Genomic DNA, 16866 nt, shown 5'->3' on the forward strand with positions numbered 1-16866 from the left:
CAAAATTAACATGAATTAACCACCAATTCACCAAAATGTAAAATAGTGTTTTGTCATATAGCTACTCAAAATTCAAAAGAATATAATCAATACAGTATCATGAGGTAAAATACTTAATACAAATAAAAATAAAAACTTCTACTATACAAATATCCAGACATTTTTGCACAGCCAAAGCTCCTATTCTCAAAACTACTTGACTCAGATGTTCACACTGACAAGACTGAATCATCAGCAAGCGGCACCCTCCCTCGGTCCACATCTGATGATCTTCCCACAAGGTGTCTCACCTCCCAAAAAAAAGAGTGAAAGTGAGCAGACCCGTGCCTCTCTAACCTTCTAAACAACTGCAACACCACTAGCACACTACATATAGACTATACATGCTAGCTGCACATTATAACATCCCTGAGCAACAGTGTGATGACTGACAGTGAGTAAGGTAGCTTTGGAGAAATAGGTCATAGAGCTAAAAATACCTATCTGTGTCTCTCTCTCTCCTCTTGAAGACAAAGAGAGTCTCTCCGGAAGAAAAAAAAGTGAGTGAGTGAAATGAGGAGAACAGCCCACACCAGTCTCAGAAGAAAAAAAAAAGCCCTTATAGAATTGAGGCTGCTTATGCAAACAAACATTAAAAAGGGCCTGAGTATAAGGATGGGGAGGAAGGATCTACAACGGGGTGACAGTCTTCGGCTTAAAAGCGACAGTGTGAAGAATTATCTAGAATTCATTTTTCTCAGATCAGTGAGGCAAAGCGGAATAACTATCCAAGAAGTCCGCATTCCGCATCCCATGAAATGACTGGGAGAGACAGGGCACCATCACTTTAGGAGACAGAGAGAGATAGTGGAAGATAGAGGAGAAAATATAGACAGTAAGTGAACCTGAGTAATTACTAGAGAGATTTGAAGACCAGTAGAGGAAGAAAGACTGGGAAAAAAAAGCACAACGAGAACAGTGGGAAACTAATTCAATGATTCAAAGATTCCCAATGAAATGTCATCATTTTGGTGAAGGCATGCCAGTTAGCAGATAATCAGCAATCAAGGCAGGCATAATTTAATCACCATCTCTTAAAAATTAGTGATTTATAAAAGCCAGTAATGTAAATTAGATTGGCTCCTCAACTGATATCTCCTCATGGCTCCAGAAGTACTGCACTTTAACTGGTTTCTTTGAAGAGGGATATTGAAGAGCGTAATATCACAGTCATTCAGACGCTGATTGCAGCCCCTGTTTCTGTTCATTCATGCTTCTCATGCAAATATTTCAAATGCGCCAAGAAGCACACCTGACCTTGTACACGCTGAAAAACATTCGTCCACACACAACAACAAAGTTCACCGCTCAGGGAATGTGATCAAACCCGGTAAGATACTGCAGGATTTGTCATGTATGAGTTACTTTCACAAGTCACTGAATCAAAACTGTGGATTTACAAAATCCACAGACGTTGTATTCCTTTACAGAAAAGTATTATAGTGCTACTGAAGTTAATCATAGTACTGAATGATTACAATATTCATGTACTGGCAACACTGTACAATAAGTTCCCATAAGTTAAAGCATTACCTAACAATGAGCAATACTTACAGCATTTATTAATCTTTGTTATTAACTGTTAGGGTTAGGCTTAGTTCATGTTAGCTCAGGTCTATTAAATGTTAACAGAAACAACTTTTGATTTTAATAATGCATTGGTAAATTTTGAAATTAACATCAAGTAGCCTACCAGCTAGTAAATGCTTCAGTACTATGTTCTATAGGCTATGTTTCATTGTTAGTATGATTTAACTAATGTTAACAAAATAGAACCTTATTGTAAAGTGTTACAAATAGTGGGCTATTTATATGATAAACTACGTAGCCTAATTCAATGAATATTATGAATGATGATACATGTCCAAAATATACTTCTTTTTTTTTAAGACTACCCATTGCTACACTTCATTAAAACTATTAAGGTAAGTTACAGTCTGTGCAGGGTAAGTTACTCTAAAAAAGTAATTAATTACTAGCTTACTAATTACATCTTCAACAGTGTATTTACTGTAGCTACTAATTACTTCATCTAAAAAGTATTGGATTCACTTTACAATAAGGTTCTACTAGAACAAGTAGGCCTTACTGTAATTATATTAAAGAAATATTAAGAGTAATCTCTTACTTTACTTTTTCAAGGGACAAGTAATTAAATTACAGTAAATAGATTGCTTAGTAGGCCAATTAATTACACTCAACACTGGTTAATGTATAGTATGGACAGGAAATTGGCGTTTAATGCCCGTCTAGCAGTTACGCGAATGTCATTCGTGTGCCTTTAGAAAGGTCATGTGACAGGTGTGTAGGCCTATATCTCTCCATATTTTTAAAAACAACTATATTCATGTATATTTGCTACACTTAGGCCTATATCCGTCCCACTTAATTTGGCATGTTTGGATAAGTATTTTCTACAACATTATTTGTCTAAATTCAAAATATGCCAAAGCTGTTCGTGTATTGTAGCCTACCGCTATAGTATCCAACACCCGAATGTCATTTCACTTATATTACTCTCATTTGTTATTTTTGACCCATTTTGAGTTATAATTTGTCATAAGGTAGGCTATAGCTCAAAAGTGTCTTACCTCATAAAACCTTGCATCCTGTCTGACTATGAATGCTGCGCGCGCCGCTCTAGTCAGTTAACGGGTTTTTGCGCGAGTGGGAAATGCTGTCTCGTGCGATCATTCAAAGTTGAAATGATATCCATAAAAATATTAATATTTTACTTTAGTCATATGTTTGGTAACTGTGCCCGTTGTGCCATTTTAAAAAGTAGACTTAACATTCCACAAGCTTTATAATGTGGCCTGGTTGTATTTTGGTAGGCTGTTTTTTCAAACGTAGCCTAATATAAACATGTTACTAACGTGACGTTGCAAACTGCAACCAAAAACAACGTTGTGAAGACGTTTTGTGCTTGCAATGGGTCAAGGTAGGCAATCGTGGTGCAACCTCCCGGGTTAAAAAACCGACACAAGTGCAATTTCCCCTTTTCAAGATATGAAAGCTACAGTCACATTTGCATGGCAAATACAAACACGTCTCCCCATTCCGAAGGTCCCAGTCTCTAGCAGACGAATGTAAAGCAATTTTTGGCACTGAGCCCGTGTGGCGTCTGCGTGCCGCACGCCGAAAAAATGTGACAGTGTGCACAAAGGAATCTAATGGAAACTTCACAGAATGTGCATTGATGCAACGGCGCATAAGAGGTACCAAATGTTACACGCCACTAAAATAGCATGCATAAACATGCATTCGGCTTAAAAACAATAACACTAATAATTCACACTCAAGATGCATGTGATTTTGTAGCTACAGTCTAATGTGATCAGCGCGTACAATGTAAAACCACCGAAACATGCTTAGTGTGATAAATTGCAACATTTTCCAGTTTGCACATAGACAGCGCTGTTACAGCCTACAGACAGCATACCAGTTCGTTTTGTTTGACATCTTTCCATACAAAAGCTAAAGCAAAAATGTTCAAGTGCCATCGTTTATCTTGAGACTCGATGGCCATGGAACTCTCCGATCTCAATACCAACAACTGTAAGTTCCTAGTGATCAATAGGCTACTGACCAGGGACGCCGGGTCAACATTCTCAACATTCCTCCATAGCACTGTGCATATGCAGAAATGACACCCGAGACTCTGCACTTTATAACATGCCATATTTGCCCAGATGACAAAATGTCGTCGCATGCATTATGATTTATTGCATTTCAACATGCATTCGTAGTTTAAACCTCGCCGGCATTTTATACTTTTTAAAGATGTTTGCATATTTGTGAATTTGAACGAACGCTGTTTGTTGCATGACATGCATTAAAAAAAAGCATTAAAATATAAATATTCGTACTTACGATTTCAGAGGATTTTGGACCACTGTGGCCATTTTGATATAGAATGATACAATGTAAGACTGCAGATCCCCGGTATTGTACATGTAATATAGCAGCAATTTCAATTTCATTCATTCTCTGGGGCTGCGGCTGGATCAGCTAGCCAATAGGAGCGCGACTGACTGATGGCCAGTGATGGGAAATGTAGTTTTAGTTCCCTGATGTCTTCAAGAGTCAGCGGCGCGTGTACTACAAATAGCACAATGCACTACGGTTAACTGTATACTAGTCCCGCCTTGATTTTGTATGGGTAAGCCAAAACATCTACTGTAAATTCAAGGTTGGATTGCTGGACTGTCTGTCAGTATTTTGCTCTCATGTTGGTAGCTTTTTTTGATTCGTAGAGAAATGGGAATATTTTTAGATAGCGATGGCAGAAAGAACAGCATAAAAGAATCGTCCGTTCTTACAATGCATGTATTAGGCTACTATAAATAATCACAGAAAATGTAGGTAGGCACTGATCAATATCACATAGCTTTATTAAATAGATTTGTTTAATAAATAGGCTGTAGGCTACATATCCATCTCACTAATATAGGCCACATCTTGTAGCCTACACACATTTATTTTCCTATCACTCATTTGACTTCCTCTGTGTAGCTATAAATACTGAGCTAATAATATTTTTCATCTCCTAAATCTAACCCTCAAAACAAACTTTTTTGCATTTTTATTAAGACATTCTTTTTATTATTTTGCATGCTGGTTGCATGACTGTTGCATTTTTGACTGTTATATATATATATGAGTGTACAATGAGTGTACAATATTTGTAAATTTGTATTTCATTAGTAAACCATATAGGAGAATAACTCCTTAATGAGTAATAATGTTATTGTGTGTGTGTGTGTGTGTGTGTGTGTGTGTGTGTGTGTGTGTGTGTGTGTGTGTAAACTACAGAGACAATAACATTATTACTCATTAAGGAGTTCTCCTATATATGGTTTACTAATGAAATACAAATTTACAAATATTGTGACAAGAGGCCTGACTGACCTCTAAAGGAAATGGAAGTGACTTATAAAGGGCTCTTCAGTCCAGTTAACTGCAATGGCGCCACTTTGAAGGCATTCTGTGACATGTGATATTTATAGATCCCTGCTAACAAATATTTAATGAACCTTAGCAAGCTCTATGGAAAGACTGTCTGAACAAAAAAATGTCCTGTTGATTCATCAGGGATTTCTGCAGAGCACCAAATTTTTGCATTTTTAAAGGAGGTTTTAGAGTTGAGCTAATCTTCAATTCATCATAATACTGCGATGCAAGAAATCCTATAACTAAAATTAAACATCAGTGATATTCTGTTTGCACCACTATAATTTTACCAAAAAAAAAATGCCATGATTATAGAATAATGAGCTCATTTTAGAGCTTATTTTATGGAGACTTGTTTTTATTGACCAGGTTTGTATTACAGGATGAACTTCTGTTTTCTGCACACAAAGACCGCCACAAGACAGTTCATCAGAATATCCACTAGAGGGTGTCAGAAAGCGCTCAGTAATACTTAATGAAGGCGCTTCACAGAACAGCAACAGCGCCCTCTTGAGGTCAGCTAGATATCCAAGTAAATAGTCCTGGCTGGGACAGTTGTAGTCTAACTAGCTTTCCGGGGAGTTGGGATGGTTTTAATTCTTTCACTATGTCTGAAATGCTACTGAAAGATATGGATGAGGTTAGTCTCGAGTCTGTGAAGACGGACGAGGAGAAGGAAAATGGACGGAGTTTTCTCCTGGTTGACGAAAACGAAAGCTTGCAGGTTTGTTTTTGTTAGCTTCTGCGTTAGCCATCAAGCTATTAGGTAAAAAGCACATGTAGTGTCTTTGTTGTTTTTATACACTTTGACAGGTGTTTGTCAATTCACGAGCATGATAGTTACTAAGTATAATACGTGTAATATAAATAATACACAGATAAACTAACCCCAAATTGTCAATATTGCTGAATCACAAGGAAGAGGTGTCTTTTGTCAACATTTAAGGATCTCACTGACATGTAATCTTACTCATCGATTATCATCGATTATATCTGTGGTTTGTGTAATTCTGATGTATTTTTGTCACGTACATTCATAATAATGCAGGGACATGTGGCACAGCAGATGATATATCTGTCAACACAGTGTGTGCTAATGTGATTTACAAACATTGAATGATCTCAGTGCTGTATACTGCTATGTTAAGGTACATGAAATCACCATGGTGTTACCATTTGTGTGTGTGTGTGTGTGTGTGTGTGTGTGTGTGTGTGTGTGTGTGTGTGTGTGTGTGTTTGTTTGTGTAAATATGGTACCATGGTTTATCATGTTTTCAGACATGTATCATAATGATCAACCATTATATTCTTGATGCACATTGTTAATACCATGGTATAAGAATATAATAATCATTTACGGTTATCTGTTGGCTATCCCTTAAGAGGTGACAGTGCCATTTCAGATAGTTTACAGTCTTTCCAGTGACCAGCATGAAAGTAGTTAATTGCTTTCACTGTGAGATTGTTACTGTATAGAGATTCAAAATGAAACTTAATTATGTTCTTATTCTTTTGTTGTTTCAAATCTTCTGTTATTTCAAATACATCTGACTTTCTTTCTTCAATGGAACACAAAAGGCAGGATGACTCATTTATCATTAATGACGACAATTGTAGGGTGAACTGTCCCTTTAAGATAGATAGATAGATAGAAACAGAAACAGAAACAGAGACTGACAGATATATAGATTGGCTGATAAATAGACAGATAGACAGACACGATATACACTCACCGGCCTCTTTATTAGGTGGACCTTGCTAGCACCGGGCTGGAACCCTTTTGCCTTCTGAACTGCCTTAATTATTTGTACCATAGATTCAACAAGGTGCTGTAAAAAGAGATCAGAGATTTTGGTTCATATTGACATGATAGCATCACCCAGTTGCTGAAGATTTGTCAGCTGCACATCCATGATGCGAATCTCCCATTCCACCACATCCCAAAGGTGCTGTATTGGATTGAGATCTGGTGAATGTGGAGGCCATATGAGTGTGCCAAGAAAATATCTCTCACGCCATTACACCAACACCACCAAACTAAACCTTTGCTGCAAGGCATGATGGATCCATGCTTTCATGTTGTTTATGCCAAATTCTGACCTTACCATCTGAATGTCATGACAGGATTGGAACCTGGTGTGTTCTTCTGTTGCTGTAGTGCATCTTCTTCAAGGTTCAACATGTTCAGAGATGCTCTTCTGCAGAACTCGGTTGTAACGAGTGGATATTTGAGTTACTGCAGCCCGAATCTGGCCATTCTCCTCTGACCTCTGGCATCAACAAGACATTTTCGGCCACAGAACTGCCACTCACCGGATATTTGCTCTTTTTCAGACCATTCTCTGTAATCCCTAGAGATGGCTGAGAGTGAAAATCCCAGTAGATCAGCAGTTTCTGAAATACTCAGACCAGCCCGTCTGGCACCAACAACCATGCCACGTTCAAAATCACCTTTCTTCCCCATGCTGATGCTCAGTTTGAACTTCAGCAGATCGTCTTGACCATATCTACATGCCTTAATGCATTGAGTTGCTGCCATGTGATTGGCGGATTAGGCTAGATTTTTGCGTTAAACAAGTGTAGCCTACCTAATAAAGTAACTGGTGAGTATAGATAGATAGATAGATGCTCTAATCTTGATGTCTCTCATACTCTTTCTCTCTCCCAGGTGAAGAACGAAGGCCATTTTTTGAAGAAGTTGGGCTGCAGTGCTGCTCAAGGAGTTAAAGTCCTTTCCATCTTTGGCAACACGGGCGACGGCAAGTCCCACACTCTCAATCACGTGCTTTTCGATGGCGAGGAGGTATTTGCCACGTCTCCTTCTCCATCCTCATGCACGGTGGGCGTTTGGGCGGCTTACGATCCAAACCTGAGCTTGATCGTGCTGGATACAGAGGGCCTGCTTGGTGCCGCCAATCAGCAGAACCGGCGGATGCGTCTGCTGCTGAAGGTTCTGGCCATATCAGACGTGGTCATTTACCGCACACGGGCCGAGAGGCTGCACAACGACATGTTTCAGTTCCTCGGCAGCGCGTCGGCCGCTTACCTGAAGCACTTTACACCTGAGCTCCGCGCTCTGTCTACCCGCTGCGGGCTGGACGTGCCTCTCTCCAGCCTGGGACCTGCCGTTATAGTTTTCCAGGAGACTTCTCGCACTCAGCTGCTAGGCCAGGGTAAGTCAGAACTAGCACACTTTCACATTTACAAGACCTGTATTTGTAAGTATGAATACAGCATTTTTCTGATACATGTTGTTGCCAAAGGCTGTTGAACGACTAGCCTGGGGCAAAGAGATTGGGTCTGCGCACCCTCATGGGGCCTAAACAAAAACTCTTTGAAAAAATCCTGAATTTTAGGCTGGTGGAGAGTCCCACTGGAAAAACACAAGTTGTCAGTCAAGCCGAATTGTTTCATCGCTCCCACTTTTATTTCTCTCTGCTTAGTGATGAGAATTTCAATTTGTTTCATTGTCTCTGTAGTCAAATGCTAAATCTTTATAGTCTGTAATATGCTGGGCCAATAACAAAGTGCTATTTTTTTTTGCTCATTTTTATCTATTAGCCTATTTTAATCAAAAATACATTCCAAAAATGCAAGCCATACAGATAAAGCTTAAATGCATGATGAAAATGTTTTTAATTTATGAATTAGGTTTCACATTATTTTTATGGTCCATTTAACACATTCTGTTGACTATAAGTAACGTTGAACCTACATGTCTGCTAACTCTCATTAGAGTGTTAGTAGAGTATTGGTAGACTGGTTAGAGTTAGAATAAGTTGACATATAGTTGCAAAGTCACCTCTAGTCAGTAGAATGTCTGTTGGAGAAGCATAACAATAAAGTGTTATCATATAATAAGCAGACAGTCTACCAATACTCCAATGACTGCTAGTTGCAAAATTACTTGTAGTCAACAGAATTTTCAAAAGGGACCATCATAATACCATGATGTTACCATGAATTAAAATTCATTTGAACTGTCCTGATATCATAATGACTAAAAGCCTAAGTAAAAGAATTAAATTATTTTATAAAATATTTCACTGCTTATTAATATTTGAAAAAAGTCAAAAGTTTGAAAATAATGAAGTCATGTGGTGCCATCAACATAACAGGAAAAAAAAACCTGCAGACTTTCATTGCTGTGTCAAGTTAAAAATAATAATAAAAAAAAATTTAAGTAAATTTTAAAACTTTAAACAAATAATGTGTGCGCATTTATTCAAAGTATAAGGAAAATGTTTTTACTTTTTTACATATTGTTAGACAGTCATTACATTTTAACTTCTTGAATATGGTATAAATGTTTTTAAAGTCATATGAAATCAACATGAATACAAAGAGATAACGATATTATATAAAATATAATTCAATGTTGCATTTTCAGGTGCCTTATTGCTTCTATAAAAGATTACTGCATATTAGTGTGTATTGCGTCATAAAAATATTTCATTAGGCCACATTTTCAAAGGAGACAGATATTCATAAAAATCCTTTTTTGTTGTTGTTGTCATTTGTCCAAAAGAAAAGAAAAACACTGGGGCGTTAGAATTGGGAAGGAAGGTTATTTAAATGACTTAATGGTTAAGCTACTAGTTATCTAACACTGACTGCAGGGAAATCCCAAGGCAGGGTGGCTCAGGTGTGGACTGTTACAAAGATCACAATACTGCTCAATTACAATTGTGCCCTTGGGTAAACCCCATGCTTTCAGTATGCTGTAAATCATGGTTCATGAAATATATTGTATAAACCACATGAAAAACGCTGTAAATGCCTGGAAAAACATCTTTCATCTTTTTATTTTGAAACTATTGAGTTAGTGTCATCCAATGAACTATGTCAGGCTAAAGAAATATGGGTTTGTTTTCTTATCCAGATGTCTCTGTCCTGGGGCAAGCAGACACGCTGCTGCAAAAGCGCTTCCATGACTTGAGCATGAGCACAGACGCCTTCAGCTCCGTTCAGTACGTGGGCACCCAAACCATCACTCCCCCTACAGACTACTCACAGTTACTGCAGATAGTCAATCACCAAGTGAAGAACACATCCCAGCGAGCCCCACGCCAGCCTGCCATTGTGTTCAGTGCATTACAGGTAGCTCGCATTTCTTTGTGTATGTGTGTGTAAAGTGACCCCAAAAAGAATTTAGACACTTAAAGGGATAGTCCACCCAAAAATGAAAATTCTGTCGTCATTTACTCACCCAACATTCTTCAAAATATCTTCTTTTGTGTTCAACAGAAGAAAGAAATTCATACAGGTTTGGAACAACTTGAGGGTGAGTAAATGATGACAGAATTTTCATTTTTGGGTATGCTATCCCTTTAAGCTTTGATATTTGGTATGATATATTTTGTATCTAATGCAAATAAATTCATGCATTTAAAGGAATAGTTCACCCAAAAATGAAAATGTCATCATTGTTTATTCACACTCTTGTCATTCCAAACCTCTGTGACTTTATTTCTTCCATGGAACACAAAAAGAGAAGTTTAGCAGAATGTTCACAATGCTCTTTTCCATACAGTGAAAGTGAGCAGACCAGGGACAAGTTCCAAAAATGCCCCATAAAAGTGATCTGTTTGACTCTGTCGCTTTAAGTAAACACACACTCATGTTCAAAAGTTTGGGGTTAGTAAGAATTTCTTGAAAGCAATAATGTGTTAAATTGATCAAAAGTGACAGTAAAAAAAAAAAAAATTTAAATAAATGCTGTTCTTTTGAACTTTCCATTCATTAAGGAATCCTTAGAAAAAAATATAATAAGGTTTCGACAAAAATATTAAGCAGAACAATTGTTTTTTAGCATTGATTATCAGAAATGTTTCTTGAGCATCAAATCGGCAAATTAGAATGATTTCTGAAAGATCATGTGACACTGAAGACTGGAGTAATGATGCTGAAAATTCAGTTTTGCATCACAGGAATAAATTAGAAATTTAAAATGTATTACAATGGAAAATAGTTGTATTAATATTTTACAATATTGCTGTATTTTTAATCAAATAAATGCAGCTTTGGGGAGAATACGAGACTTCTTTCGAAGACATTTTGCTGACTCCAAACTTTTGAATGGTAGTGTACTTGCAGTAATTGTGGCGTAAGTGTCCTAAAGTACTTTTTGGGTTCAGGGTACGCATGTACTGTATGTGCTCACCTTTGACCACTGAGCATGTTTCTGAAACTGCTCTTCACTGAACCTCACTGCTCTGCTCTCTCTCAGGCCTTGAGCGACAGGTTCTGTGGCGAGATCTCCGATGACAAATTCAGCATATGCTCCTTCTTTCCTGATGAATATTTCACTTGCCCATCAGTCTGTCTCAGCTGCAAGTAAGTCCACACATTTTTTTTACTCCGAGCGATAGATTGAGTGGATGTTTTTTTTTTTTTTTTTTTTGCAGGTTGTGTTTAAAGAGAGAGTTCACCCAAAAATGAAAATTCTTTCATCATTTTACTCACCCTCAAGTTGTTCCAAACCTGAATTTCTTTCTTCTGCTGAATACAAAAGAAGATATTTTGAAGAATATGGATAACCAAACAGTTGATGGGCACCATTGATTGAAAAAAAATAAAAATACTGTGTAAGTCAATGGGGCCCATTAGCTGTTTGGTTACCCATATTCTTAAAAACTATAAAACTATAAAAACTTGAGGGGGAGTAAATGAGGAAAGAATTTAAATTTTTGGGTGAACTATCCCTTTAATGTGTGGCCCTTTGATGCATAGTAAATCAAGGACATTTCTGCATTGTCACACAAAAGACTCTAATTTCATTGCATCGACACTGAGCCACTTTGTAATTTGATGATTCACAGTTAGAAATAACTAGGATCTGTATTCAGCAAGCAAAACTAATGTATGGAATTGATTCGCACTGAAAGCACAAAAAGTTGTCAATGCACTGTAATTAGAATGTAATTAGATCTTGCATCAATTGTTATTGTTTTAGCGTGTGTGTGTGTGTTCAAGATCACTTAATAGCTAGCAAATCATATCTAACCTTTCCAAAATCCCACGGCTTTAGCGTTCGATGTAAAAACGGCATGAACCACCAGAAAGACGCGGTCCCACACGTGGCTGATGGATTATGTCAGTATGCCCACCAATACAACAATAAAGTTCTCATCTGCAAGGTAACCTCGAGGTTAAGATCGCAGTTTTTTTTTTTTTTTTTTTTTTCGCTTTTTTTTTTTTGTTAATTTTTTTATTTGTTTCATGTTTGTTTTTATTTAAATTTCTTTTTTATTGTTTTGTTTTTATTTTTCTGCTTTTATTTAGATTTTTTATGTTTTTGTTATGTTTTTTATTATATCATTTAATTGATTGTTTGTTTTTCGTTTTGTTGTACTATTGAAATTTTATTTATTAAAATGAATTACTTTCTCCATTTGCACTACTTTATTTTGCGGAATGTCTCATTGTATGCACCACACAGCTATGCTGCAAACACTTTGGCAATGCAAAAGTGCAAGGTTTTTTTCCCATTTAAAAAATCACACTAAATTAAATTGAAATTAAAACTGATTAAAGGTACACTGTCTTTCACTCTCTAGCGTGTAGTTCTCAATTTAAAACAAAAAGATGATGGGATAACCATGATAAACCATTTCTGTTACAGAGGTGCTATGAGGGCGGAAAGGAAGTGATTGTCGTACCCAAAACAGCTGCTTCTACAGATAACCAATGGCTTGGTCTGGCCAAGTATGCATGGTCAGGGTGAGTGAGATGTTTTCTGTTTTTTTCTACTGAAACTAACCTCCACAGCTGCTCCTCATCCATCCTCTGATCCCTGGTCTTGTTCTACAGCTATGTTTTAGAGTGTGCCAGCTGTGGCATCATCTACCGGAGTCGGCAGTACTGGATGGGCAACCAGGATCCAGAGAGCGGTGTGGTGCGGCCAGAGGTCAAACATGTCTGGCAGGGGGTGAGTCGTTTCTCTGTGTTCCCATCCATGTGCTGACTCCATTGATGCTCACAGTGGTTAATGTTGTTTTTATGCTTGTAGACCGATGCCTTCCAGACAGACCATCAGAATGCAGCTCAGCGGGTTTTGGATGGAATGAATTACATAATCCAGTCAGTGTCAGAATATAGCTCAGGCCCAACCAAAGCTGTCACTGCCTGGCTCACAGACCAAGTGGCTCCGCCCTACTGGAAACCCAACACTGAAATCAGTGTAAGTTGAAATGCCCTATAGGAATATGTGAAAAAGAATTACAGCATGTGAAATAAAATATCAAACGCATCAATTGTTTTATCATGTAAAGACAATTAAACATCTTGTTGGTCTGTTCAGGAATGTCATGCTTGTAAGAGAGCGTTTGAGGAGGCGGAGAGGAAACACCACTGTCGGGTATGTGGGGAGGGTTTCTGTCAGGCCTGCTCCACTCACAGCATGCCAGTTCCCGAGAGAGGCTGGGGCGGCACCCCTGTACGAGTGTGTGATCCCTGTTACCGGCAGGGAGGACCTCAGAACACCGGACAGGGTGAGGGCATCGTTCTCTCTTAAAAGCACACTTCCCACCGCCCTCATAGCACCTCTGTAACAGAAATGGTTTATCATGGTTATCCCATCATCTTTTTGTTTCAAATTTAGAAATCTAATCCATATTGGACAGTTTTTGCAAACAGATTAATCTGAAACCTCAATGATATAAGTGGAGCATCTCTAGGGGACTAGTCTTAAAAGTACAGCAGTGTTAAAAATGAACAAAATACATCATTAATCTTTCTCCCAAAACGTGTTTTTGTCTTACCTTGATTCACTATGGTTAGCCTATTATAAGCCTGTTATATGTGCAGCAAGTATTTCTGACACTTAAAAAGTTTACACTCAAATTTTTTTCAGTAATATTGTGAAATATTATTAGAAATTTACAAGAACTGTTTTCTATTCCTATCTATTTTAAAATGTAATCTATTCCTGTGATGCAAAGCTAGATTTTCAGTGTCACATGATCCTTCAGAAATGATTCTAATATGCTGATTTGATGCTCAAGAAACACTTATTATTATTATTATTATTATTATCATCAATGTTGAAAACAGCTCTTACTGCTTAATATATTTGTGGAAACAGTGATACATTTTTTTCAGGAGTCTTAGATAAGTAGAAAGTTCAAAAGAACAGCATTTATTCAAAACAGAAATCTTTTGTAACATTATAAATGTCTTTACTGTCACTTTTGATCAATTTAACGTGTCCTTGCTGAATAGAAGTATTGATTTCTTGCCCTAAATTTTATAATTTTAATTGTAGTGTATTTATCCAAGACTCCAGCAAAATCAGTGGCATAAAATAGCTGTATTATTCTACACAGTACACACAGAATAAACCATTTAAAGTATGGAATTTGGTACTCTTATTTAGTACAAAATGATGCATGTTTGAGTTTGTATCTCCTCACCTCGACTGATTCTGTGCTTATTTGTCTAATTTAGTGCAGTCTGCAGAGAATACTTAGCCGTGTCAAAAGAATATTCTCCCAGGGTTATTAAGTTCAGTTGACTGAGTGTTGCATTTTCCAAAACAGTTTGTAATGGCCTCAGTGTGGGATGTTGACAGTACATTCTCTCCTTACAGTGGCCAGTACGGAACCCCGGATACTAGTTGCCCGCAGAGTGACGGAAGTAGCTCAGTCCACTCTCGACATGGTCTCCACCGCTGTGGACTACCCTCTCTGTGAGTGTGACCAGTACATGTTAAGTGTCTGAATTTACACTAGAGAAATTGCTTATGCACTGTTGTGTGTCTGTGTGTGTGAGGTGACCAATGGCGTTTTTTTGAACATCTTGTCCTTCAATACAGGTTTTGTAAAGGGAGTTGCGAGACCAGACTACTGGATCCCAGATCATGAGATCACCCAGTGCCACTGCTGTGCTAAACCCTTCATCCCCAGCATGTCCAAGCACCACTGCAGGGCATGCGGGCAGGGAGTGTGCGGGAACTGCTCCAGGAAGACCAGGCCAGTGCCGTCTCGTGGCTGGGACCACCCAGTGCGAGTGTGTGACGGCTGCGCTGACCGCAGGGATTCCCTGTGACCTTGCTGTGCCTCTGTAGCGCTACTCTAATACGGCCGGCATCTCTTGGTGCTCAGAACCAGGTTGTAGGCAGTTTTTCAAGCCTTTATGGATGCGGGAAATGTGAAACTCACTGCAGTTCTGCATAGACAAACACTCAGGCTCTGTAAAGCATTAGCTCCAGAAATAGAGAGTGATGATGTCTGGGTTCAAATTAAAAGAGTTAACTGAGAAATGTTGCATAATGAACATAATGTGTAGAAATTTCAAGGTTCATGATATGACAGTGAAGCATATTTTATCCACAAATGCTCATTACTGTAATACAAAAAAAAAAAAAATACAGTTCTCTATACTGAAATACAGCAGTGAAAATCACCCTGGACACACACACACACACACACATATGTAATATAAAGAAATGCATTTTTTTTTTTTTTTTTTTTTGATTTGCTGCAGAAATTATAAAGAAGAGAAAATATAAATTTTAATGGATTTTGATAGATTCTATAGTGCTGGCACTGAAAACAAATCGCCTTCTAAATTTATGCATTTCTGTGTTTAACATCTCATCATTTCTATCCCAAAGATAAGATAACAGACTAAACGGCGAGAGCAGTAAATATTAACATATCTAATGTTTAGTAAATGATCATTTGAGATGCGTAGGAGATGTTTTACACTAATAAAGAAGCGTTTGAATATGATATAGCAGCCTTTTATTGGTAGAGTTTTATACTTTATTCCTGGAACAGAGCAAGAGTAGACCTAGAATAAGGTAAGCCTAGAATTCACATTCCAGTCAAGACAATGCAATGAATCCTGTGAGCTCATATCTCATTGTATTTTTTATCAATATAGTTCTTTACTAATTTTTCTGAAATAACAGCTGCACTTTATCTCATTTTTACTATCAAATTTCTTTAGTTGAGAGCAATATAATTAATACTGAAGATACAAACTGTACATATATAATGAAAGTGGAATTATTCAGCAGCGTTTGCAGTGCCTAATGGATCTCAACAACTATCTTGCATATAAACAGTACTAGTGGCATATAACAGGATGGTTTCACAATGTGGCTGTGAATGACATTTAATGCAGACTTACACTAAACCGAATGTTGAGTGGTTTCCTAACATGTACAGCTCATAATGGCTTATATAAGGCACTTTATTCTCATTTGATTTGAGAGAATCCGTGGAATTTTTTTTTAATTATGATGTTTTTTTGTTTTACGATTCTGCTTCTACTCTGTATTTTTATCTGGATTAGCACATTGTAGTCTTCTATGAAGGAGTTTAACCAAAGCAATGGTTGTAATTGCATATAACTCCACCTGCATTTGACAATCCTGCAAACTTTGTTTTGATTGGCCGGTACTGTTTTTCAGGCTTCGACTCAGAACATTAAAGCTATTTGAAAACCGCCTGCCTTCTTGATTCACAAGATAACAGACATCTATGGAAAATAATAGGCTATAGCTCTGTAAGTGCACAAATGCGAGGTCATCTGGAGGTAGAGGTCTAGATTTCCTGCTCAAGGCCCTTAAATAGATGAAACGGACTCAAAATCTGATTTAAATCATGGAGGTTGTACTCACATTTCCTCCATTTATAACATTACTGTCTGGCAAACAGCCTGCCTCGTCACATCTACAGGAAACTGTCTTGATGGGTTTACTGATTATGTCAGCACTTGTGTGAGTATCATTATGAACATCACATACAGGCCTGATTTCACAGACGGTTTATATTAAGCCAGGATTAGGCCTCAGTTCAATTAGGGCATGTAGCTTTTATAAGCTTGCCTTTGAAAAAAAAAAAATACTGGTGATGTGCATCCTTA

The 16866-nt window shown here is 37.6% G+C and overlaps 2 protein-coding genes across 4 annotated transcripts in view; one reads left to right on the forward strand and one right to left on the reverse strand.

Annotated features, from left to right (window-relative positions):
• Nucleotides 1-4068, reverse strand: part of dpf1 (double PHD fingers 1) — a 54755-nt gene extending 50687 nt beyond the window's left edge. For 2 of the 3 annotated variants that reach the window (XM_084127529.1, XM_084127530.1), the window contains exon 1: nt 3913-4068. In XM_084127529.1, the coding sequence (XP_083983655.1) occupies nt 3913-4022 (110 nt within the window). In that variant the 5' untranslated portion in view covers nt 4023-4068. Of the gene's footprint in view, nt 1-2630; nt 2745-3912 lie in introns of those variants that run through there. The other variant, XM_084127531.1, reaches the window with a different exon arrangement.
• A 1431-nt stretch (nt 4069-5499) lies between these two features.
• On the forward strand, nt 5500-16446 carry LOC311091561 (zinc finger FYVE domain-containing protein 1). The gene is made up of 11 exons (XM_084127528.1): nt 5500-5716; nt 7661-8165; nt 9875-10092; nt 11222-11328; nt 12023-12131; nt 12617-12714; nt 12805-12922; nt 13004-13174; nt 13295-13484; nt 14582-14680; nt 14807-16446. Exons 1-11 carry the CDS (start codon nt 5600-5602, stop codon nt 15037-15039), a joined length of 1965 nt encoding a protein of 654 aa, XP_083983654.1. The 5' UTR covers nt 5500-5599; the 3' UTR covers nt 15040-16446.
• Nucleotides 16447-16866: the final 420 nt, after the last annotated feature.

The sequence above is a fragment of the Abramis brama genome, assembly GCF_963993115.1.
Source record: "Abramis brama genome assembly, chromosome: 10".
Lineage (NCBI taxonomy): Eukaryota > Metazoa > Chordata > Actinopteri > Cypriniformes > Leuciscidae > Abramis > Abramis brama.

Excerpts from the sequence above, each read along its gene's own strand:
- LOC311091561 (XM_084127528.1), top strand. The coding sequence starts at position 5,600 with ATGTCTGAAATGCTACTGAAAGATATGGATGAGGTTAGTCTCGAGTCT. Across the intron at positions 5,717-7,660 it reads ACGAAAACGAAAGCTTGCAG|GTGAAGAACGAAGGCCATTT; the intron begins GTTTGTTTTTGT and ends TCTCTCTCCCAG. Across the intron at positions 12,923-13,003 it reads TCAAACATGTCTGGCAGGGG|ACCGATGCCTTCCAGACAGA; the intron begins GTGAGTCGTTTC and ends TTATGCTTGTAG.